Source organism: Panthera onca, chromosome D3 (genome assembly GCF_046562875.1).
Source record: "Panthera onca isolate mPanOnc1 chromosome D3, mPanOnc1 haplotype 2, whole genome shotgun sequence".
Taxonomy (NCBI): Eukaryota; Metazoa; Chordata; class Mammalia; order Carnivora; family Felidae; genus Panthera; species Panthera onca.
Window position 1 is genome coordinate 24796844 of NC_138350.1, and position 23484 is coordinate 24820327.

The following is a 23484-nucleotide window of genomic DNA, read 5'->3' on the forward strand; positions in this document are numbered from 1 at the left end:
TGGGTGGTTCCCCCCGCCCCCCGCCCCAGCCGCAGGCATCTTGGCCCCTGTTCCAGTGGCTGCCCCATCTTGTGGTTCCTGCCCCCGCTCCTAGGCCTTGGCCGAGGATGAAAGGCTGAGAGAGAGGCCGGGAAGTGAGGCGACGTTGGGTGGGGGGGTGGAGGGGCAGCCGGCAGAGCTGGCCCCAAGCCAGCGTGATCTCCAGGCGGAGCTGAGTTCCGTGGGGCCTGGGTCCCTGGACCCCCCACACAGGGGGCAGGAACCCATGCTGTCACCACTACCTGGGGCCAGGGGGCCAGGCTGCAGGCTGACCCAGCTCAGCAGTCCCCCCCCCCCCCAGCAGTACATGTGTTCACCCTCCGTGACCTTGGGGAAGTCACCCGTTCCCGCTGGGCCTCAGTCTCCCCGTTTGCAAAAGGAAGGAATTGGAAGATGTGACTTCTGGTGTCTGTTCCGTTTTTCTGAGTTTTTCTTGCTCTCTTTTGCCTTCTGTCTCTTCCCCTGCACGGTCCGTCTCCCCCACTGCTGCTCTGCGTTTCTGTCTCCGTCTCTCTCTGTGCCTCTCCATGTCTCCCAGCCAGTCACCCTGGTTCTCTCCCTCACCCTGGTTCCCCCATTTCCCCCTGTGCCCCAGCTTGCATCATGAGCCATTGGTGGGACCATTTAGTCCCCCCCAAATTGACTGGGGGTGCCTCTGTGCCAGTGCTGGGGTCCAGCAGAGGACAAGAAGGGAGTGGGGTTCGGGGCTTCCCCAAGGAAGCTTCCAGATGGCAGTCGTGTTCCTGGCCACCAGCTCTGTCCCCGGGGTCAGCTTAGGGCAGGGGGGGCAGCGGGGGGACTTCTACAGGCAGGTCACGGAAGAGTGGAGGAAGAATCTGGGCTCAATGTGGATAGAGGAACAGGACTCAGGCTTTGAACCTTCAACAGGCCTGAGCACAGCCTGACGTCTATACTGAGGGCAGAAAGTCAGGCCAGAGCCGAGATCAGATGTCAGGAGAATGAAGCACACAGGCCCCCGGGGCAGCCGGTTTGGGCCGGTTCCTGCCTCCGACCTCTCTTTCAGAGAGCTGGGCTCATCTGTGAAATGGGCATTGAAAGTACCAGATAAGATGGGCTGCCCTGGGGCTTGACCAAGATGGCAGGAGTCGTGCTTTTGGCGGTGCGCTTAGGACACTGCAAACACTCAGTAGGCGGGGCTCTTGGGATCACACCCACATCTGCCTTTACAGAGCATTTTCGCACCTGCTATGCCCCCTGTCACCCAAGTATCCCACCACCACCCCCCTCCCGGGGCTCCTCTTTTCCCTGTCCCGGGACTGGCAGCCAGCGGGGACCCCATGGGCCCAGCACAGCTGGGTTTTTGGAGAAAGGCCTCCCGGTAGGGGCCAGGCACGGGGGCGAGGCAAAGTGGCAGCTGGCCAGGGTTTCTGCTGTGCGAGCTGGGCTCACAATGGAAACTGCTGCTCTCCACAGTAACCTAGGCGAGGTCGGGGCCCCAGGGGCCACCCCCAGCCCAGAGCCTGCTGAGCCAGCTCCAGCTTTGTGTCATAGGGCATGGGCCCTGGTGTCTGCCAGACTATAAAATGGGGGGTCGGCCCCCAGTCACCCACTGCACCAGTCCGCCCGCCCGTCTGCCTGCCTGTCCTTTAGCAGGAAGTAGCAGGTCCCCAGGTAAGAGGGGACCCGGCAGCTGCCGAGAGCCCAAGGGGAGGGGAGGGGAGAGGAGAGGAGAGGAGAGGAGAGGAGAGGAGAGGAGAGGAGGGGAGAGACAGAGGGAGGCAAAGAGAGCTGTAGCAGAAGAGAGAGAAAGGCGGAGTGAGAGAGAGAGGAGATAAAAATAAACAGAGAAGGACAGAGAGAAGGAGAGAGAGAGAGGGAGAGAGAGAGGGAGAGGGAGAGGGAGAGGGAGAGGGAGAGGGAGAGGGAGAGAGACAGGGAAAGGGAGAGGGAGAGGGAGAGGGAGAGGGAGAGGGAGAGGGAGAGGGAGAGGGAGAGGGAGAGGGAGAGAGAGAGAGAACAGGAACATCTCCAGGAAGGAAGGACCCTGACTGCCAGCTCAGGGGAATGTTGATTCCCAGAGTGACATGGGGGTTGTGAGGGATGTAAGCAAGAGCCTGGAAGTCACAGATGTGGCCCAGATGTCTGGCCTGCCCAGAGTGGGCAGAGCACGGCAGAGAAACGACAACCCTCCTGGGAGAAGTAGAGGGGAGGGTCTACTTGTCCCAATTAGCTCTTTCTTACCCAAAGCCTTCAGGAACCAGCCAGGGACCGGAGGGCCTTAATCTGTACTGGCAGGGGGTCCTCAGATCCCCAGAAATTGTCTCCAAAATGAAAGGGGGGCAATCACAGGGCGTTCTTCAAACACTCAAAGGCGCCCATGACCCCAAAGCACTGAGGAGCCACAGGCATTGACCAAAGCCCTCTCCAGCCAGCGCCTACGCAGCCGGAGAGGGCTTCGTCTCAGAAGCCCCTACGTACACTCGACCCACTCTCTCGGCTCCCTCCATTATGCCCCAGTCCCGGGCCCGTGTCTGCACCCACACACCCTTGGCGGCCAATGCCAGAGGCAGCAGGTCAACCTGGGAAGAGGTCAAGAATCCGCAGGCATTCATTCCTGGAACAGCTGTTGGTTGAGAATCTACGGCCGGCCGATGCCGCTGGGGACGGTGGGGTGGGCTCATCAGAATAAGGAAAGAGCAGAGCAGGTAATAACCCGGCGGCTGGGTCCATCTGCTTGAGGTGAGATTTGAGCCCTACCTCTTAGCAGCCGTGTGTGCTGGGGCGGGTCACTCCCCTCTCTGAGCTCAGAGGGGATGCCATGGCCCCCACTGAACCCACCGCACTGGCTCAGCATTCAGGATCACAAATGCTGGTGACGTGCGCGGGGTACCCCAAGGACCCCCAGATGGGACATCTTGTTATGAATCTGGGGAGGCGAACTGAATGGAACCAGCAGAGAAGCCTGATGAGCGGCGTGCCAGGTGGTGGGGGGCGGGGGGGCGGCAGGTGGCAGGAGGCCTGGGGGAAGGCACACCAAGAAAAAGCGGTCCCCAGGCAGGGGACTTAGAATGAGAGAGAGAGAGCGCACAAATGAGTTCAGAGAGGGCTGCGAACATCTTGGGGCCAGTTGGGGGGGAGGGGAATGCGAGGCTGGGACACAGCTTAAGGGCGCCATCCCTGAGTGACCCAGGCCAAAGGTTCCTTTGCAGAGGTTTGCAGGTGGGGACCATGTCTCAGGCTGTGAAGGCCTCAGCTACAGCGGCAGCGAACACAGGGCCTGATGGGAAGGGGAAAGGGGCCCCAGCTGCAGGACCAGCCCCCAGCCCCGGCCCCGCCCTGGCCCCCGCATCCGTGCCAACGACAAAAGCGGGGGACCTGCCTCTAGGCAACTACAAGGTAAGCACTCCGGGGAGCAGTGGCTGGGCTCCACCCCTGCATTTCCTCTCCCTCCTCCCCTCTCCCCTCCTCTTTCCCTCCCCCTCCCTCCTCCCCCCTCCCCCCCCCCCTCGGAGTTTTGAGAAAGGAAGGGGGGGCAGAGGTGGGCTGGCTTAGCAGCAGGAACCACCCGCCCCCTGGGAGGTACTCTAGGAGCTGCAGGTGGCCTCAGCCCCTCCGGAAAATTCTTCGAGGCACTGAGGTCTGAAAGGGCTTCCGTAGACCTCAACATCTAGCCTCTCCGGTTGGGGTGGGTTTAGGTTTCAAACTGGGGTGCACAGAACTGGGTTCACTACGTGCTCTCTCATGTGGTCCGCATGTGGCTGGCTTTTGTCATGCAGTTCGTTCTTTTTGATATTATTTTTTTTAACGTTTTTATTCATCTTTGAGAGGAGAGAGAGACAGGGTGTGAAGGGGGGAGGGACAGAGAGAGGGAGACACAGAATCCAGAGCAGGCTCCAGGCTCTGAGCTGTCAGCACAGAACCCGATGCGGGGCTCGAACTCACGAGCTGTGACATCATGACCTGAGCCGAAGTCAGACTCCTAACCGACTGAGCCACCCAGGTACCCCTGCCTTCCTGCATTTTTATGCATTATGCCATTAAAAGAAATTCCTGTGTTTGTATTTTACGTGGTGTTAACTTCTAGAATGATGCTGTATGCAATCATTTGGGTTTTTCCCTTTTCTTTCCACCCACTCCCACGAGATCCAGAATAGTCAGCCACATTGCTGTGTGTTTCTATGGGTCACTCATTTGGGCTGCTGATGTGTCACAGTGGGACCGTCACTCCTGAAGACCATATTTGGGTGGCTGCTGGCTTTTCTCTGGCGAAAAGTGTGGCCGGGTCGTTCTTGTCCGTGTCTCCTGAGGCCCACGTGCCAGAGTTCCTCTGGGGAGGGCAAGTGGAGGCGTGCACGTGCTGGGTCAAGGGTGTGTGCACCTCCTCCTTGTGTAGCTGGGGAAACTGAGGCTCAGAGAAGGAGGACACTTGCCTCAGGTCAAGTGAACGACGAGGTTTTCCCAGCTCAGGACAACAAAATGCTGGAGGCCCAGTGAAGGGAGGGATTAGCCCAAGTTCAGCACAGAGGCCCCTACGCTGAGGCAGGTGAACTGGCAAGTGCTTTCTGAGCGTTAGCTCCATGACAGGCGCTGAGGCTGAGGCTGAGGCTGCGGGTGCACAACCAGATCAACCCCACACCCTGCCCTGGAGGAGCCTTTGGTCTTTGGAGGTTGAATAAAGGGGAGGGGGTGCGCAGAGAGAAGCCAGGAAGCAAAGCAGCAGGGACCGTGTTGGTTGTGCTGATAATGGGTTAAGCACAGTGCAGGGTCACTCAACCAAGCCCACATGGGGCAAGTGTATCAGGGAAGGCTTCCTGGAGGAGGTGACATCTGAGCCTAGAGCAGGACAGGGACCATGGATGAGCTCCAGGATGGGGACGTATATTGCAGAGGGCATTCCAGGCAGAAGGAACAGCACCGAGGCGGGAAGGAAGAGCCATCAATTCCTAAAGATGGTGCAGAGATGCTCAGTCCAGAAGTGTAAGGAAGGGAGGACAGGATAGTTGCACAGAATTTGGCTCGTGGCCCACTCTCCTATGATCCGTGTGGGTCTGCTCTTACTTATATAGATACTTAATGAAGTTTTGACCTGGGGGGTGTACCTCCCCCCTCACTCCGTACCCTTTTCCGCCCCCCCCCCCGCCCCGGGGACGGGGGTTCCCTCCTGCAGCTGGTGGTCTTTGAGCAGGAGAACTTCCAGGGCCGGCGTGTGGAATTCTCTGGGGAGTGCTTGAACCTGGGAGACCGTGGCTTCGACCGAGTGCGCAGCCTCATTGTCACCTCGGGACCGTGAGTGTTGGCGGGGGGGAGGGCACTCCCAGGGCCACAGTAGAATAATAATAATGAAACACAGTAGCTGCCATCTCCTGGGCACCTGCTCCATGTTAGTGGAGACCCGTGTAATATTTCCAGTCCTTGTTTCAAACGCGAGGGGGCGGTATTATCCCCCTTCCCATTCTACAGATGAAGAAACTGAGGTTCAGAGAGATGATTTGATTAGCGTAAGGTCACACTCACAGTAAGTCACGATTCTGGGGGAGAAACGCTTTTTCTCTATAGAAGGAACGAACCCTGCTTCTCCCACTGCCTCCCTCCTGGGCCTCAGGCAGCCTTACGAGAAACAGTCAGCATCCACTGAGCACACACTAGGTGCTGGACACCGACTGAGGGCTTTACCTGGATGATTGCTACATGAGGCATGGGCTGTTCTTTTTTTCTTTTTTTTTAATGTTTTATTTATTTTTGTGAGAGAGAAAGACAGCGCGAGTGGGGGAGGGGCAGAGAGAGAGGGAGACACAGAATCCGAGGCAGGCTCCGGGCTCGGAGCTGTCCGCACGGAGCCCGACGCGGGGGGCTCAGACTCAGGAACCGAGAGATCATGCATGACCTGAGCCGAAGTCGGACGCTTAACCGACTGAGCACCCAGGCGCCCCAAGGCAGGCGCTTTTCTCAGAGGCTCAGAGGGGTTAGGTCCCTTGGCCAAAGTCAAGCAGCGGTAAATGGCAGCAACTCAGGTCAGTTTCATCCAGTGTTTTCATCACTTACTCCACTGCCTGCCCCTGGCTCTCCGGGCCTCTCTGGGCCTTAGTGACCCCCATGGAAAGCCTGGTGGATGCAGTGGCTGTACCGGCTCCAAGCCCTGCTGAGGTCAGAGTGCAGGACAGGACCCACGTGGCTGCTTTGCCTCTTGTCCCACCAGCCCCCCATCCCCCAAGGGGTGGGGTCAGCCTGTATACCCAGCATCGTGGGACTGCAGTACAAAAGGGCAGAGATGGGCTTTGAGGTCAGTCAGGCCTGAGTTGAAGTCCCACCTCCCCCATTCACCTGTACCGTCTCCGAACCTCAGTTTTCTCATCTCTGAAATGGGGAGAGTAATGGTCCCCACTCCCCTCCATCGAATTATGCTGAAGCCTAAAAGAGCTAAGGCAGCCTGGCACTTCGTGCCTGCCCAAACATAGCGGGTGACAGTGACGACTGCTTCCCCTCCCCATTGCCCTGTGAGTGTAGCGAAATTCAGCGAAGGAGGTGCACTTCTACCTCCTGCCCCACCCCCACCCCTGGTGTGGTCAACACGGCCTCAGCCCCACCCTCAGACCCAAAGCCCAGCTGGGAACAGAAGCTACGGATGTGGCCAATTTGGGTTTTCGGGCTTTTTTTGGTGACAGTGACTCAAACCCAGAGTATTTCTCCTCCAACAAGGATGCAGCTGGTCTTCGGCTGTGCCCGACGGGGAGAGGAGAGGGGCTGTGGTCCAGCGTCCCGAGTCTGTGTCAGGACCGGCAGGGCGGTGGGAAAGGCGGTGGTAGAGGGTGAGGCGGGCGGGGGAAGGAGAGGAGGGGTGTGCCCTCAGCACAGGGGTGGGGAGAGAGGGGCATGCCTGCCTGAAACCTAGGAGCCTTCACCCTGACACCTGACACCATGCCGGGACCTTAGACGGTGACTGGGCCCCTCTGAGCCTCAGTTTCCATATCTGTAACTTAATATCCCTGCCCTACTTCTCTCCTTTCTCGTAAGGCTCCAGTGAGCCACAGGAGATGAGAAAAGATTGAAACAAATATATACGAGTCCTCATTCTTATAACGGGTCCTCACTGGGTATTATGACTCCCAGAGCGGTGACAGGGAGAGTTTGCGGGCACAAAGTCTTTCCTGATCTCAGAGAATCCCTGAGGTCCAACGCCTGAGGTACAGGCGGGCAGGGTGGCAAGTTACATCAGAATCTTTCCATCCTGCAGCTTTGTTCTTTCTTTAGTCATAAAAGATAGTATTTGTGGAGATTTCTCTGGGCTGGACTTGGTCCATGCATTCGTTTTTCGACCCTCACAGGTAGATGCGATCTCTCCTCTCCTCTACTGGGGCTTAATGAGTTTGAGTGATTTGCCTGAAGTCACGCAGCAGATAAATGATAAATTGGGATTAGAACTTAGGTCAGTTTCCAGAGTCTAGGCTCTTAATTACTGCATGGCACCATCTTCCAAGGCTCCCTCCCCATCCACCCAACCATCCATTCATCATCCATCTATCTATCCATTTATCCATCCATCTGTAGATCAGCCCATCCATCCATCCATCCATCCATCCATTTTCCACTTATTCAGCCATCTGCTCCCTCTATCCATCCATCCATCAATACATCTATCTATCCACCCAGCCATCTACCCTTGTATCCATCTACTTACCTATCCAGCCACCTATCCATCCATTCAACCATCCATCCATCCATCCATCCATCCATCCATCCATCCATCCACCCTTTTCTCATCTCCTCTAGATCAAGCAGGCTGAGGCAGATTCCCCTCCGTTCTAGGACCATAACTGCATCTTTAATTCTGTCACTCCAGGGGGCATTGGCTCATTCCCCAGACAAGGACCTGAGGCTCCAGGGGCTCATAGTGTTTCAGTCCATGGTGGTAGCCCATCCCCTACATGCCTCCCTGTCTCCTTCTGAGGAAGATCCCAGAGAGGTGATACCGACGTCAGTGTCCCCTCTTATTCCCTGAGACTCCCTGAACACATACAGAGCAAAGGCCAAGGGATCCCTTAGCCTCAACTTTCCCATCTATGAAATGGGTCCCTTAGCCTCAACTTTTTCATCAACCTCCCCCAGAACCAGGGGATCCCTTCAACACAAGCGGACTTCCCATCCTTAATCAGGAGACACTGGCAAAGCCAATAAAAGCCCTGTGTGACTTCGGGCTTGTAATCCTTTCTTGGAGAGGACTGAACATCTTCCAATGCACTGTCACACTGAATTGTCAGAGGGGTCTGAGAAGGCGATGCTCCTACCACTGCCCCCATACCAATTACTGGGTGTCTTCCATATTCCAGACCAGTCCTCATCCAGCGTGTGATCTGGGCCCCTGTATCAGCGTGCCCCTTGCCCCTGTGCTACCAAGACTTTGATTTGTTTAGTATATTTCATTTCAAACGACCCTTTCGAACACAATTAAATATCTGTCTAAAGAACCTTGACATCCGTTTCACACATGGAAAGCTAGTATCACTCGCTGTAAGTAAAAGGTGAAGAGTCAACACGATGGACGTAAAGAAGGGCTGTTACACCGTTTGCTTGCTCAAGGCTCTGGGTGGATGGCTGTTCTTTCCTTATCAGAGAGAGAGAGAGAGAGAGAGAGACTAGTGAGTGTCAAAGGTTCGTCAGCACCCAACAGAGACTTTCCCCTAGCTGTAATCAGGTTTCAAGGGAAATGTCTTCTTATGTCTTATTTTACTCCAGGGTCTTGTAGTGCTTAAGTTGTGTGTGAATCCCACAACTGGGGAAACATTTTGCTCACATAATGACACACACTGTCTCATTGAATCCTCCACCAGCCTCCAGAAAATAGGCATGGTAGAGGAAGAAACCAAGGCTCAGAGAGGTAAAGCCACTTGCCCATGGTCACACAGCCTGTAAGTGACATAGCCTAGGCTCAAACCCAAGAGCTTCTGCTAACGGTCTCTCTCCTTCTTGCCTTTGCCCCTCCCGGCCCTCGTCATTCTGTCCATCCCTCCCACATCCAGCTGGGTCGCCTTTGAGCAGTCCAACTTCCGGGGGGAGATGTTCGTCCTGGAGAAGGGCGAGTACCCACGCTGGGACACGTGGTCGAGCAGCTACCGCAGCGACAGGCTCATGTCCTTCCGGCCTGTCAAGATGGTGAGTGGCTCCTGAGCCCATCCTGGGGGGGTCAGTGGGGAGGCAGGAGCAAAGGTCAGGTCTGATTGCAAACAAGGCAATGGGGGACGAGCAAGGGAAAGAAGGAGGAAAGGCAGGCAGGGAGGGACGATGACCAAGGGCACTGGGCCCTGACGCTCATCGATTTATAAGGTGTTCCTGGTGTGCCCAGCCCCCGCTAGGAGCCCTGGACCAATGAGACATACGAAATATGGTTTTTCCTTCCCTGCCACTTTAGAGAGGAGACTCACTACCTTAGTTGTTGGAACGAGAGACTTCAGTGTCTCCCTTGCTTCTCTTTGTGGACTGTTTCTCATCCCTGACTCCACGTTAGACCCTCCTAAGAAGTTCTGACAATCCCAGTGCCTGTTCAAAACCTCCAAGGGGCAGGTTCAAGCCTGTGTGGTAGCTGAGAAGAGGGATGTCGTAGAAGGACACCTTGAACTTCACGATGATAGGACAACATACTGAAGTAGCTCCTTTATACTATTTAGCTGAGCTAAATAGTATCACTTAAGGAAGGCTCAAAGCCAAGATCGCTGGTGCGATCCCCAAGAAAGGCAGTTTTTCCAGAGTAGTGTTGGTTGCGATGCTGGAACCAGCCGTGTGTTCCGTCACCAGTGTTGATCTCCAAGGGTAACCAGCTTCTGCCTCCATGATGGGAGTTTTCCCGAAGAACTTCTATGACTCTCCGTGATCCCAGCTGTTTTGGCATTGCCCCAACATATTTCTCAGAATTGGGAGCTGACTTATCAGGCTGTAATGGGCCCCTGGTAAGAATTCATAGATGTATCTCTCAATCAACGGTCCTTAAAAGGCAATCTATGTCAACAAAGCTTGTTTGGAGGGTTGACCGGCCAGGGCGTTTCTCGTAGCCTCTAGAGCTTTGCTGCCCAATACCTTAAGGAGTAGCCACATGTGGCTGTTGAGTGCTTAACTCTTGACTAGTCTGAATGGAGGGGTGCTCTCAGTGTAACATACACAAACCAGGGTTTGACCACGTAGTACAAAAATAAAAATAAGAATATCACGATCTCATTACTATTGCTACACTGTTTGCATGTCGAAATTCTAATAGGTTGGACGTATTTGCTTAACTATATAGTCTATTACTAGGGGGGACAAATCCCAGTGCCTGCACCCCACCCCAGATCCATTGCATCCGAATCTCTGCGGCCGGGTCACGGGCACTGGTATCTTTCTCATGCCCACAAGGTAGGAGGTGTTGCCGGGGCTGAGAATACCAGACCCCTCTCCCCTCTCTATCTCGGCCACTGTCCTCGTGCGGGCCACCATGGTCTCTTCCTTGGGCAGCTCCCGCTCCCTCCCCGCCCGGTTCCCTGGCTCCTTCCCAGCCCACACTCCTGGGACATTAGATGGGTGTCCAACCTGACCTACCTCCCACTTACCATCATGCATTCAACCACTATCGGTTGACCTCTGTCTGCCAGGCTCCGTTGCAGGCTCTGGGTGCACAACTCTTCACGGGACAGGCCAGGCCCCTGCCCTCACAAGAGGCCGCTACTGAAAACCCAGTCACAGAAATCAGTCTATAATCACAAAGCACGTGGCACGCACCCCGGGCTAGGAGAGCAGGAGAGGTTAGTGGGGCTCTGCTGTGGGCGGTGGCAGCCGGCCAGGGGTGGTCAAGGAAGCCAGCTCCCTGGAGGCTGAGGACCCAGTCAGCCACAAGAGGCCTGACGGGCTTTTCCGCTGCAAAGGGGGTGCCGAATTCCCTGAAGCAAGGATGAACTGGGAGCCCAGGAACTACAAAAGAGCTGGTGTGGCGGGACGGAGGGGAGAAGGGCGCAGGCTGGGTTGGGAGGAATAAATTGCGTCTCTGAGAGCCTCTGCCTCTCGCTGGCTGGGTGACGCCGATCAAGAGTCTTGACCTCTTTGAGCCTCTGCATCCCCGGCTGTAACGATAACCGTGACGGATACAGGGTTTGGTAAGCACTGAATCGTATGCTAGGCGCGGTGTGGAGAGTGCTGTGTGAATTACTACGTGTAGCCCGCATGACAGTGCCATGAAACACAGGCCGTTATAGCTTCTTTTCACAGCTGAGGAGGGCCCTCCCAGGCCGGACAGTGGCAGCCCCAGGCAAGGCCCATGGCAGCCCGAGCAGACTCAGCTGTCTCTCTGTCCACACCCAGTGGGCCCCTCTATGTTACTTCTCTTCGCCCCATTCACACTTCACATGCCTGACCCGGTCTCTCCTTCCCTAGGACTCCCAGGAGCACAAGATCTGCCTGTTTGAAGGTGCCAACTTCAAGGGCAACACCATGGAGATCCAGGAGGACGATGTGCCCAGTCTCTGGGTCTATGGCTTCTGTGACCGCGTGGGCAGCGTGAGGGTCTCCAGTGGAACGTAAGCATCTCTCCTGCCAGGCCCGTGGCTTCTGCCTTAAGCTCGGAGCTCAAAGGCGGTCCCCCTTCTAGAATATAACATTGGGTGCGTAGGAAGGCCACACGGCCCCTCCCTGGTGCTGGGGCCTGGGATTGCACCCACAGAGCATTATTCCCCTGGAGAGTGGACTCATACTCTGATGAATTACATGTCAGTGTGAACAAACCTGGCAATTGCTTGGTTAGCTGTGAATCCCACAGCTAACAGGTAGCGGTGCTGGGATCTGAACGAAAGTATTGCTGATATCAGACTGTGCGTTCGCAACCACTACATGTAAATTCACTTACATACCTAGGAAACCACTATTTGAAAGGAGGCTCCTCTTTCTTCTGTGCCTCATTGCTAACCAGTCCCCAAAACCTAGTCTCATCCTTTCGATTCTGTTGTGTGAGCCCCACGTCACCACCATCGGTGGGATGTGCACTGATCTCCCTGCCACCCAAGCACACGAAGTACTTTAGGTACATTTTTCCACGTGGCCCCCTAATAACTTTCCAGAAGGGGAAACTGAGGTCTTTTAGAGAGGTGGAGTTACTGGCCAAAGCCAATAGGAAGCCCCAAGAAGGGGCAAAGCCAGGACAGAGGAGCCGCGCCCGCTTCCTGTGACCAAAGCCCATGAGGGATGGAGAACAGATTGCAGGGATGGGGGGAGCTGGTCCCGGCAGGGATCTGGGTGCCAGGCAGTGAGGCTGACCGTCTCCACCCTGTGCTCCTTACTTCCCTTCCAGCTGGGTCGGCTATCAATATCCCGGCTACCGCGGGTACCAGTACCTCCTGGAGCCAGGCGAATTCCGGCACTGGAACGAGTGGGGGGCCTTCCAGCCGCAGATGCAGGCCGTGCGTCGCCTGCGTGACAGGCAGTGGCATCGTGAGGGCTGCTTCCCGGTCCTCGCCGCCGAGCCCTCCAAGTGAAGCCATCCACACTCTGCTCTTCTCCCTTGCCCCACCCCTCCCCCAGACCCGGTTTGCCCATCTTTCCCGTGCAAATAAAAGTTCCTAAAGCCAAATTGTCTCCTGGGTCTGTGCATAAATGTGAGCTTTGGGGTCCCCCATCATTGCCGGCATGTGACTTCCTCTGTCTTGATAATTACGTATACTCGTAATAAACACAACAGGCAAAAGTTCATGACACATGTTCTCTTCATATCTCTTTTGGACTACTCTAAGTGGCTGGGAGCATAATTATTCCCATTTGACAGGTGAGGAAACTGAGGCTCAGAGAGGGAAAAATGACTTGCCCAAGGTCACACAGCCAAAAATTTGAACCCAGGCCCTCTGACTGCTGAGCTCTTAACAAATCTGTGCTTTCCAACTCTGCTCCTTCGTGCACGCTGCTCATTTCTTGCCTTCTCTGCTCGACACCTGTCTTGTTATTTACTTAATATTTTGATTTAAACAGACTTCCTATTTTGCGCTCAGAGGCATTGATTTGTAAATGAAGCTTTATTGCACCACGGGAAGTGGCGAATCAGCATCATATGCCATAGATAGAAAGCAATCGTGTAAATGTACTTTTTAAGAAGGCCAAGTATCAGACGGACACCTGCCCGCTGAAGGCTCTAAGCCTGTAGCCCCGCGCGGGCTTTGATAAAATGGGTGATTACCAAGGGTTGCGGAGAGAGATGGGAGACACACGCCACACAGAGTTTTTTCTCCCTGATATAATCAAAGAAGATTGAAAAGAGCCTTATTTTCTTGTATCCGGTGCAGGGTTACTTAATCCCGGGTCCAAGTTCCACTGAGAATCATCCCTCCTACTACAAATGGCACATGCCTTTTGCTCTTTGAAAACCCGCGCCAGGCCATATTGACTCCCATATCCACAGTTATTATTGATTGATGTTATTAACCTTTAATCCATGCAGGAGGGTGGGCGGGGGGGGGGGTGTGTTGCCATGGCGGAGGGGATGTTTGAGGGGACCTTGAGGGGTAGGACAGGAGCCCGCTTTGGTGGGGAAGAAGAACGATGACATTCCAGGCAGAGCAAACAGCGAGGCCTTACTACCATCCCACATGGCACCTTTGTACAAATGATAAAATGATACCTCTCTTCCTCAAGACATCTGACTGCCCTCTGCCAGAATTTCTTGGCCTACGTCTGCGACGCCCGAAGTGTGAATGCGATACCTTTGCACTGTGCCCAACTTACACAGCTGTACTTGGCAGGCCTGGGGCACCATGGGAAAGGCACAGAGGTTGAGAGAGCTTGCGGTGGGCCCAAGCAAAGCTTATTGATGTGAGAGCACTAGCTTGGCGGCTGTGTGGGCAGAAGCGGGGAGGGAGAGGGGGGTGGGTGGGTGGAAAGAAGTTGCTGAATGTGGCAGGAGATGAAGCTGGAAAGAAGAAGGGTGGGGCCTCCTGAAACCCCACTCTGTGGTTTTGCTGAGCTTCAAAGTTGAGGCACCACCTGACTCCGAAGGTCTTTGCCCTCTGAGGCGTGCCCTCCCACTCCCTCCCATCCTCAGTCTCCCCGCCTCCACCCTCTAATGTGACCAGCATCTTCTATTAGAAGACAGGTTCTCTTGTCTTGGACTAGAAGATTCCGGGGCAGGAATCTGTAGATGTGGGTGTTTGCCCTGTCTCACTGCTAGAAGCTGCAGTGTTGGGCAAAATGCTTCCATTCCCTGGGACTCATTCTGCCCGTCCCTACGAGGGCAGCTCGACTGTCCGAACAGGCCCAAGACTCTGACGCTGGCATTCCATGGTTCCCAACTCCCACGATTCTCCAAGATTCTGTAGTTTATCTCCGAACAGCCGTGACTCTCTGATTCCCAAGCCAAGCCACACAGATTGCCGTCCTCGGTTCCTAAGGTCCGTGGGTGAAGCTCTGACACTCCACTCGGTGGAATCACAAGAGCCGACTGTGAGACCTCGCGGACAGCAAGACGCGCGATTCGGCGAGAAAGAGAAAGAAAGAGGAACACGCTCCCCATTCAGATATGACCCAAGCTGCTCTCTGATCACTCAGAACTTGTATTTCACGCTTCTTGAGAGAACTATTTTGGGCGTAACAGGTGTTTTGTTTTGTTTTCCGTGTGCCAATCCTGTGAGTCCTACAAAAGGCGAACATAACAGAAATCCACTGGTTTAAGGAGTGACAAAGCTGACGCGTGTTCGTAATCTAGATTTTCCAGGCTGCTGTAACTCAGAGGTGTCGAAGCCCTGATTTTCTCACAGGTGTTCTACGAAAACAGGGTGCGTGGTAGCCGTGCGGTGACGCGAGCTGACGCTCGGCAAAACCGAGCAAATCGGCAAAGACGAGGCAGGCAGCGTCCCAGTAATTTATTCTATGCCTGACTTGCCGCTGTGTCCGTATATTATTTAGCTTTCGTTAACAAGCTCCTGAATCCACACACCACGTGATAAAAAGCCGGAACAAACGCAAAGGATGAGTGAGCCCAAGACAAGGCCACGTAAAAAGGTGGGGAGGGAGGGTGACATTTAAGACTGACCGACCTGTTGTTTCTGCCGTGGGTCCTACTTCCAACGAAACGTGAGCTTTTCACCACCTGAAACAGAATTTCAGAGCTGAAAGAGAAGTCACTGTTTTTTTGTTTTTTTGGGGTTTTTTTTTGCCTCGAAATGGAAACTTAGAGCGTTCGACTTTTTCAGGTGCTCACCAGAAGCACTGATGATGGGCACCATGCTGGAGGCCACCAGTGGAGCCGGACCTGGTCATGTGGCTGTCGTGCCCACAGCTTTTTTGGGGGGCTTCCCGGGGCCGGTTTGGACTCTGTGGGAGTTTGGCCCTAAATGCTGGCTTCCAAACGCAGTGCACGCTGGGATGTCATCCTGTTTCACTATTAGATCCCAGCTCATGAATCTGAGTCACAGGCCTTTGGGAAGACAAAGCACCTTGGTTATGGAACGCTATCTCCCGTCCACAGCAACAGGAGGCAAACCACCATCTTTGGGGCATCAGGGCACAATCAGCAGTGTGTGTGGGCGTGAGGGGCGGGGTGAGGGGGTGGAAGGGCCACCCGGGGCTGTGATCCCTTGCGTGCCGGCACCCGATGCTGATGGACACACAGCAACCGAGTTTTGGGAAAGGTTCATTGTGCCAGGGTGTCCCAAGAAGCTTCCAGAGAGGTGAGCATCTCTTTAGAGCCTCGTTGCCATGACAGCCAGTCGCCTGGATCCGATCCCTAAGGTCAGAGTGTTTTATGAAGCTTGGGTACCGAGCTAGGAGTGCTACGCATCCTTCCAGCAGCAGGAGAAAGCCTAGCTCCCTATCCACTGTGGGGCACCTCCTGCCACCACCGTCCTGAGCCTGCATCTCAGCTCTGACATTTACAAGCCGTGGCCTGTGGTCAAGACAAATGACCTGGTGGAGCCTCTGATTCTTCATCTGTAAAATGGGAGTGATGAGGTTGTTTGTTAGGAGGAGTAAAGGATCAACTTGAATAGGATACATACAAGGAGCTTAAAGCACAGCATTTCCCCTAATCATCATCAGTATCACCTTCTCAGATGTTGGAGCTGGAAAGAGTTTTAGAATCAACATTTTTTTTAAGTTTATTTAGAGGGGGGAGGGGCAGAGAGAGAGAGAGAGAGAGGGAGAATCCTAAGCAAGATGTGCACCGTCAGCCCAAGAACCATGAGATCGTGACCTGAGCCAAAGTGGGATGCTTAACCGACAGAGCCACCCAGGCGCCCCTGGAATCAATGTGTTTTATGCCACATTTATTCTTCCTGCTTCTGACAAGTATTGGCTGAGGGCCTCCTAAGTGCCAGGCTTCATCTAGGTGCTGGGGAAACAGGTGGGGAGAGAAGACAGGAGAGGCCCCCTGCCTGGGTGGTCATGGATTGGAGGAGCAGACGGGAGGAGAGCTGTCATTTGGTTTCAAAGCCACATCAAATTCCTGGGCTGCATGGTCCAGTGTCCGTCTCATCAGGATCTCCTGGGGGTCAGGTAGGCTTCCTCAAGGAGGGGCAGCTAGCTTGAGATTTGAAGGGGTTCACCAAGTTGGAGGACCAAGAGGAGAAGGTCCAACCTAGAAACCAGAAGATCATCTGGTCCCCTTCTTCAGCCCCACAACTGAGATCTGCCAATCCTGTCTTCCAGATATCTCTGGAACCCGAACATCCCCTCCCTGCCTCTGGTCCCACCCTGGGTTGGCCACCTCCCCTGGAGTATTTCAACAGCCTTCAACCTGCCTTCCCTGCCTGTCATCCTCCACAGAGCAGTCAGAGGACCTCTGCAGAAAGCAAAATCAACCATGTCCTTCCCCTGCGGAACACCTTCCTGTCTTTCCATTGCTGCCGGGTGAGGTCCTGACTCCTTCCCACATTCAGCAAAGCCCTGCAGCATCCAGCCCCTGCAGACCCCTCTGATCTCCTGTCTCCCCGCCTCTCCCCACATCTGGTCCACCGCATTTCACGCAAGCCTGCATCTGGAAAGTGCTTCCTGCTGGACCTTTGTACCTGCTGGTCTCTGTGGTTGGCACACTCTTCCGTAGACCTTTACCATGTTTCAGGCCTCAGTGTAAACACTCCTGGTCTTCCCTGCCGGGGCCAGGTTAATCCCCTCTGTCCTTCCCAATTAGAGGTGCCCACTGTATCGTGACTGCATATTGAAGGGTCTGGTTTCCCAAGTGGATGCAGGGTCCTTGTCCTCCTGTTAACTGCTGAATCCCAGTGCCCGAAACAGGGCGCTCAGGAGATGCTGTTGCTGGCCAGAATGTTATTAAACAGATGGTCCCCATTCAGATCTCTTCCCTTGATCGCCAGTTCTCTGCCCACAAAGGGGGCGTTATAAAACACCCAGCAGAGTTACTATGCAGCTAATCACACAAATCCTCTAATATGTGCACAAGAAACACTATATGATATCGTTCTTAAATAACAGTCAGCTTCACGGAGACAGGGGATTTCATATCGTCAGTCCCAATACTTTCTACATGGTAGGCACTATTTATTGGACACGTGAATGAATTAATGAAGAGCTATGAATGAACGCATGGGCAAATTACCTCTTTTCTGTAGGCCTTGGTGCTGTTATCTGTAAAATGGGGGTGACAATACACCTATCACAGGATACTAAGCATCAGCACAGGGCCGGACACAGGGCTCAAACCCGTGAGCTGTGAGATCATGACCTGAGCTGAAGTGGGATTGCTTAACCAGCTGAGCCACGCCGGCGCCCCAACAGAAATTCATTTTAAATAGGCCCTATATACAGATGGTTAAAAACAACAACAACAAAGAACAAAGGTCCACGATGAATGGTAAGCCGCATCCCTTCCTTCCCTTTCCTTCAGTGAGTATGCATATAATGCAGAGATAGATCTGTTACACACCCATTTTACAGATGAAGAAACAGGCACAGAGAGGTTATATATCTTAGATGGAGCTGAGTCCCACCAGCCTAGAGTTTTATTTTACTCATCTACGCCAGCGTTTCTCAAGCTCAGCACAGCTGACATCTTAGGCTGGGGGTGGGTGGGTTGGGGACGGGGCTGTCCCGTGTTATTGCAGAATGTTTAGCAGCGCCTCAGGCCTCTACCCACCAGACACCAGTACGACACCCCCATCCCCCAGTTGTGACAACCAAAAATGTCTTCAGATATTGTCAAATGTCCTTGCGGTGGGGGCAGGACAAAGTCGCCCCTTTCTTGAGAACCCCTGACGCCTATGAATACGTATGATAGCCCCTCTCTCTTTTTCCCTTGTGTCACACACACCGGAGCATAAGTGCCCTCTGTTCAGGGCGTAGTCTTCTCTCACACCACTTCTCCGCGACCATTCCACCCTGCTGCTTACAGACAGAAGGGTACGCCTCTGAAACAGAGCTGTCCTGGCAGGAAGAGTGGTGAGCTGCCCGTCCTGGGGGGTAAGCCAGCACGCAGACGAGGACTTCCGGGGCGGGGTCGGCTCCCGGGGCCGCCCCGCCCCACCGCGCGGTCCGGAGGCGGACCGCAGGGGCGGCGAGCGGCCGTGGGCGGGGCCGCGCCCCGTCCCCGCCTCCACGCAACGTCACGGCGCCGCGGCCCCGCCCCCGCGCGCGGGTGCCTCCCCCTCCCCCGGCCGGGGTGGCTGGCCAGCCCAGAGTCGCTGGGCGCGCGGGGTCGCCTCGCCGCGCCTCGGCACGGTAGGTGGCCCTGGGGCGGCGCGTGGGGCCCCGGGCCGCAGCCGCCGGCAGGGGGCCGCCTGCGGGTCGGCCTCGGGCTCCGGGGAGCCCTCGGCCCGGGCGGCTTCTTCCCGGGCCCGGCGCGGCTGCTGGGGCTCCGGGGCTGGGAGCTGGGCGGGAGGCGGCGCGCGCGGCCGGTTCGAGGATCCGCAGGCGCCGGGCGTCCGGAGCGATGTCCGCGGGGTGCGGCAGAGCCTCGGCCCCCGGCCCGCGCTTCCCGCCTCGGACCCAGCGCCCGGGCGGCGCTCGGCGTCCGTGTGTGTGTGTGTGTGTGTGTGTGTGTGTGTGTGTGTGTGTTGGGGGTGGGGGGAAAGCGGCGTGTGACCGCCGTCGGGGTCCCCGACCCCTCCTCGCCTTGCGGGGACCCCCGGGAGGGCGCGTGGAAGTTAACTTGCAACGCCGTGCAGTTGCGAGGTGTGTCCAGAGTGGAGGCGTCGGGGGGCGGAAATCGTTGGTTGGGGAGGGCGCCGCCGAGAGCTTGGGGTCCGCGGAGCCCTCGTGAACTTGAGGGTCCCCCGCGAAATTCGGCCAGAACACCCCACCGCCCGGCAACCTCCCCCTCGCAGTGTGAGCTGGAGGCGAGGTGCCAGATAAAGCTGGGACTGGGAGTGGCCGCGAGGGAAGAGGGGTTTGGTCACGGAGGCTGGACCTGGCAGAGTCGTTATTATTAAATGTGGGACAGAGGTCAGGTCTGGCTTTCCCACTCATCCCCTCGGGAGGAAGGGTGGGAGCCATCCGATGGAGTGCAGTTGTTACAAGGCACTGTGCTTATCACTTGGGGAAACTGAGGCTCAGAAAGGCATGTGCCCACGGCCCTAGTAACCTACTAGGGCCCCCAGGTAGGACGTGGCAGAGCTGAAACCTACCCTCAGGCCTCCTGACTTCATGTGTCATGTCGGGATGTTGGGGAGGGGAGCTGGCAAACTCCTACTCATCCTTCAGAAGCTTCAGGCAGCACCCTATCCTGGGGTGCCTAGCAGTCCCCAGGCATTGTGGGGGGTTCCTGTTTTGAAATCCACTGAGGTAACTTGCTCTTTCTTTCACTTACCAACCTCCTTGTAGGTCTGTGGTCTGTGTCCCGTACTGGGCTGTGCACACCTCTCCCTACACCCCATCTCCTATCTTTTCCTTCAGCTAGGTGGCCTGATGGTTAGGCCAGGCCTCTGGAGTTAGGCAGATCTCAGTGTGACTCATCCTGGCTTAGTAGTGAGGTAGCCTGCTCGAGTCATTCTTCCTTATCCAGCCTCAGTTTCCATGACTGTGAAATTGGGTTTTTTGAGTCATTCATGAACCATTTTTACCTTACTGAATCCTAATTGTATTATTGTATTATTTACCCAGTGTATGTGCTTATATCACTGTTCTTCCAAATCGCATATGATCTCTTTACAGCAGCTTTACTGAGATACAATTCAGATTTTAAAGCATTCAGTTCACTGGTTTTTAGGATATTCGCAGAGATGTGCAACCACGACTACTACCTAATTCTAGAACATTTTCATCACCCAAAAAGAAACCTTGGACCCATCGGCAATCACCGCTCAATCCCTCCTTCCCCAGCCCCTGGCAACCACTCATCTGTTTTCCCTCTCTGGATTTCCCTGTGCTGGACATTTTATGCAAATTTTATGTAAATGGAGTCACGCACAACGTGGCCTTTTGTGACTGGTGCTTTTCACTTAGAATGAGCCCGAGTTTCGTCCATGTGGTAGCATGTAGGGGTTCTGTGTTCCTTTTTTTTTTTTTTTTTTAATTTTTTTGCTATTTCATGACTTTCTGTTTTTAGGTTTTTAATTCCAATATAGTTAACGTGCAGTGTCTTATTAGTTTCAGGTGTAGTATTTGATCACCTTTTAAGGGCTGAATACTATTCCACTGTGGATATACTCTATGTTTCCACTTGGCAGCTAATGGACGTTTGCTTTCTGTCCACTTTTTGGGTGTCGTGAATAATGCTGCTGTGAACATTTGTGTACAAGTCTGTGCAGGCACATGATGTTTTCAGTGCTCTCGGGTATATCCCGAGGAGTGGAATTGCTGGGTTGCACAGTAATTCTAAACCTTTTGAAGAAGGGCCAGTTTTGCAAAGCAGCTGCCCCATTTTACAATCCCACAGGCAGCCAATGAAGGTGTGGATAATCTGGACTAAATACAGTCTCCGAAGCTGTCCTAATCTTTGAAATCACTGGCTTTGATGTGCTCATTATAAATTATATTCCAATACGCGTGGAATTAAATGCCTCATTAGCAGAATGAGGAGTGTTCTGTGGGTCACGAGGAACAGCTCCGGGACCATCAGGAAACTGGTGACGAAGCCCAGCCAGCGCTTAGCCGAGGTATGTGTGCGTTTACATCGCTTCTGTAATAGTGACATAACTTGCTGAAGGCATCCTGCTGGGCCCTGTGTGGGACCGGGGGCAGTGGGGAGCCCGGGAGCTCATGGTACCCACCCCAGACGTGGGGCTGCCTATTAGGAACCTGCACACAGTGGAAAGAACTGCTCAGACCTTCCCACCCCAGGCCAACAGGACATCCCATCACAGCAAAGACCCACAGAGGCCGGGGGAAGGCTTGTCCCTCAATTGAGAAAGGGAGTCTGGTCCTGCCCGTGCTCCCCCCCCCCCCGGCCCCCCATAATCATTCTGAAGGTGCCCTCCCCTGGTGGCCATGTGAGGTGGGCCATCTGAGTGGCCTCAGTGAGCCACTCCTTACTTTTAAGAGATGCTCCCTGCCAGGCCTGCGACCGGCAGTCCTGAGTAGGGCAGTCGCCCTACTCGTGCCCCTCGGGACGCACAGACATCCCGTCCCTCCTCTTGGCATTGCCCCTGTGCCTGGGACCCCCACCTCTTCCCTCACGCTCTCTGGCTTCTGTGAGGTGAAGCTGCCCAGGTCAGAGCATGACGTTTTCATGGAGGAACCAAGTTTCTCGAAGGTGATCGGGTCTTCCTGATGTTCTTAAACCTGTCGTCTGCTGGCTCTGGAACTTAAGCCAGCATTCATCTGTGCGTTCTGGGCTCCCAACAAGCAGCCTTGTCCTACCCGGGCATCTGCCGTTTGGGAGGGCCATTGCGATGGGCCTCTGGCCGCTGTATCCAGCCCCAGCCCCAGCCCCTCCTGCCTTTATTCATTTGTGCATACTTCCCTCTCCTCGCCCTTTTAAAATCAAGCATTCCTGCATAGCCTGGGGAAACATGGCCCTAGGCATGCATGGGCCTCAGTGTATCCTGCTGGGCAGTGGGTGTAGACCCAGCCACAACTTAGATGTAGTGCCACCTTGGGACTGGTAAAGCCATCCAAGTGTGTTATCGACATGACTTTGTGAATCGATTTGCAGTAAGAGAGGTGGGTCAGAAGTGGCTGGTGTGAGTGATCTGAAAGCTCGGGTATGGCCCAGCTGGCTCTGGTTTGCCACGCGGCACTGCAGAAACCTGTCTGGGTAACAGCAGCTCCTGGCCTCCCCACCTGCCACCTGTTCCTGCCATCTGCAAGGTCCCCTTGCCCTCTGCAGCCACATGTTCACCCTGTCTGGGGCCGCTCAGGAGACAGTTTTGAGATCCTGCCCCCTCCCATGCCCCTTCTCTGGTCTCCTCCACCCCGGGTTGTGGCCTGAGGAGGATTCGTGGGAATGATTCCTTGAGAACAGCCCACGAGCTGGGCCAAGCCCTCGAAATCCTAGGGGAAGCGCCCATATGCCCAGGGGAGCGTCTGGGGCTGCTGCCTAGGGAGGAGTTTCATGTAATCCTGTGTGCTCAGCTGGTGGGAGGCAAGGCAGGGCAGCAGTCCCGTCTGCCAAGTGCATTCTTGCATCAACCAGACTTTCGACCAGGTTCCGGTGGCCAGCAGGCAGGCCGAGTGGTAGCACGCATGATGGAGGGCTCGGGCTTGCGTTAGAATCTGGTTATTCCACTTCGTGGCTGCATGTCTGGGTTTACTGGCTGCCTTCCCCATGCTTCAGTTTCCTTGTCTGCAGAATAGAGGTGCAGTGAGGACCTACCTCCTGGTTTGGACCAGAGGAGACCGGCGGGGGGGCGGGGGGGTGGGGCATAAAGTGCATACCTTGGTACAAGGCAAAATGTGAGGGCTCAGGGTCAGACAGGCTGGAGTCTGGAGCATGTCCCTTTGGACGCCTCAGCTTCCCCATCTGTCAAAAAGCAATAATTATAACTGATACCAGTAGAGCTCACCAGGCACGAGGCACTTTATGTGCGTCAATCAGATTTGATTCTCCCACTGGCTATATGAAATGGACAAGCCAAGGGGCGCCTAGGTGGCTCAGTCGGTTGAGCATCTGACTCTTGATTTTGGCTCAGGTCACGATCCAGGGTCATGAGATCAAGCCCCATGCCCCTGTGCACATGCCTATGTGTGTGCTCTCTCTCTCTCTCTCAAGTAAAAAAAAAAAAAAAAAAAAAAAATTGAAATTAAAAAAATAAAAGGACAAGCTGAGGCACAGAGAGGTGAACCAATTTGGATAAGATCCCTCAGCTAGGAAGTGGGAGAGACAGGATTTTAATCCTGAGTCTGTACTCTTAATTATCATCTCCACTTTAAAAAAAATTTTTTTGTAATGTTTATTTAGTTTTGAGACAGAGAGAGACAGAGCATGAGTGTGTGAGGGGTAGAGAGAGAGAGGGAGACACAGAATCCAAAGCAGGCTCCAGGCTCCAGGCTCCGAGCTGTCAGCACAGAGCCCGACACGGGGCTTGAACCCACATACCATAAGATCCCGACCTGAGCCAAAGTCGGACGCTTAACCGACTGAGCCACCCAGGTGTCCCTCAT

At 54.8% G+C, this 23484-nt stretch overlaps 2 protein-coding genes across 7 annotated transcripts in view; both read left to right on the forward strand.

Annotated features, from left to right (window-relative positions):
• Window positions 1-1568: 1568 nt before the first annotated feature.
• Window positions 1569-12580, forward strand: CRYBB1 (crystallin beta B1). Of its 3 annotated transcripts, none has more exons than XM_060612865.2 (6): window positions 1569-1671; window positions 3198-3396; window positions 5168-5286; window positions 9015-9147; window positions 11392-11534; window positions 12302-12580. In XM_060612865.2, the coding sequence occupies exons 2-6, from the start codon at window positions 3229-3231 to the stop codon at window positions 12483-12485; spliced, it is 747 nt and encodes a 248-aa protein (XP_060468848.1). In that variant the 5' UTR covers window positions 1569-1671; window positions 3198-3228; the 3' UTR covers window positions 12486-12580. The 3 variants fall into 3 exon arrangements, with proteins under 3 accessions (XP_060468848.1, XP_060468847.1, XP_060468849.1); XM_060612864.2 differs by having other exon boundaries at window positions 1571-1671; window positions 3191-3396; XM_060612866.2 differs by having other exon boundaries at window positions 1581-1671; window positions 3210-3396.
• A 5958-nt stretch (window positions 12581-18538) lies between these two features.
• The window catches only part of TPST2 (tyrosylprotein sulfotransferase 2), a 51737-nt gene continuing 46791 nt past the window's right edge, over window positions 18539-23484 (forward strand). For 2 of the 4 annotated variants that reach the window (XM_081790734.1, XM_060612869.3), the window contains exons 1-2: window positions 18567-18663; window positions 20819-21038. The gene's annotated coding sequence lies outside the window, so the exon portion shown is untranslated. Of the gene's footprint in view, window positions 18664-20818; window positions 21039-23484 lie in introns of all 4 variants that reach the window. The other 2 variants (XM_081790736.1, XM_060612871.3) reach the window with 1 other exon arrangement.

Coding starts and splice junctions, on each gene's coding strand:
- CRYBB1 (XM_060612864.2), top strand. CDS start 1,584: ATGGGGGGTCGGCCCCCAGTCACCCACTGCACCAGTCCGCCCGCCCGT. Junction 1,672..3,190: donor AGGAAGTAGCAGGTCCCCAG/GTAAGAGGGGAC, acceptor TGAGTGACCCAG/GCCAAAGGTTCCTTTGCAGA. Junction 11,535..12,301: donor GTGAGGGTCTCCAGTGGAAC/GTAAGCATCTCT, acceptor CTTCCCTTCCAG/CTGGGTCGGCTATCAATATC.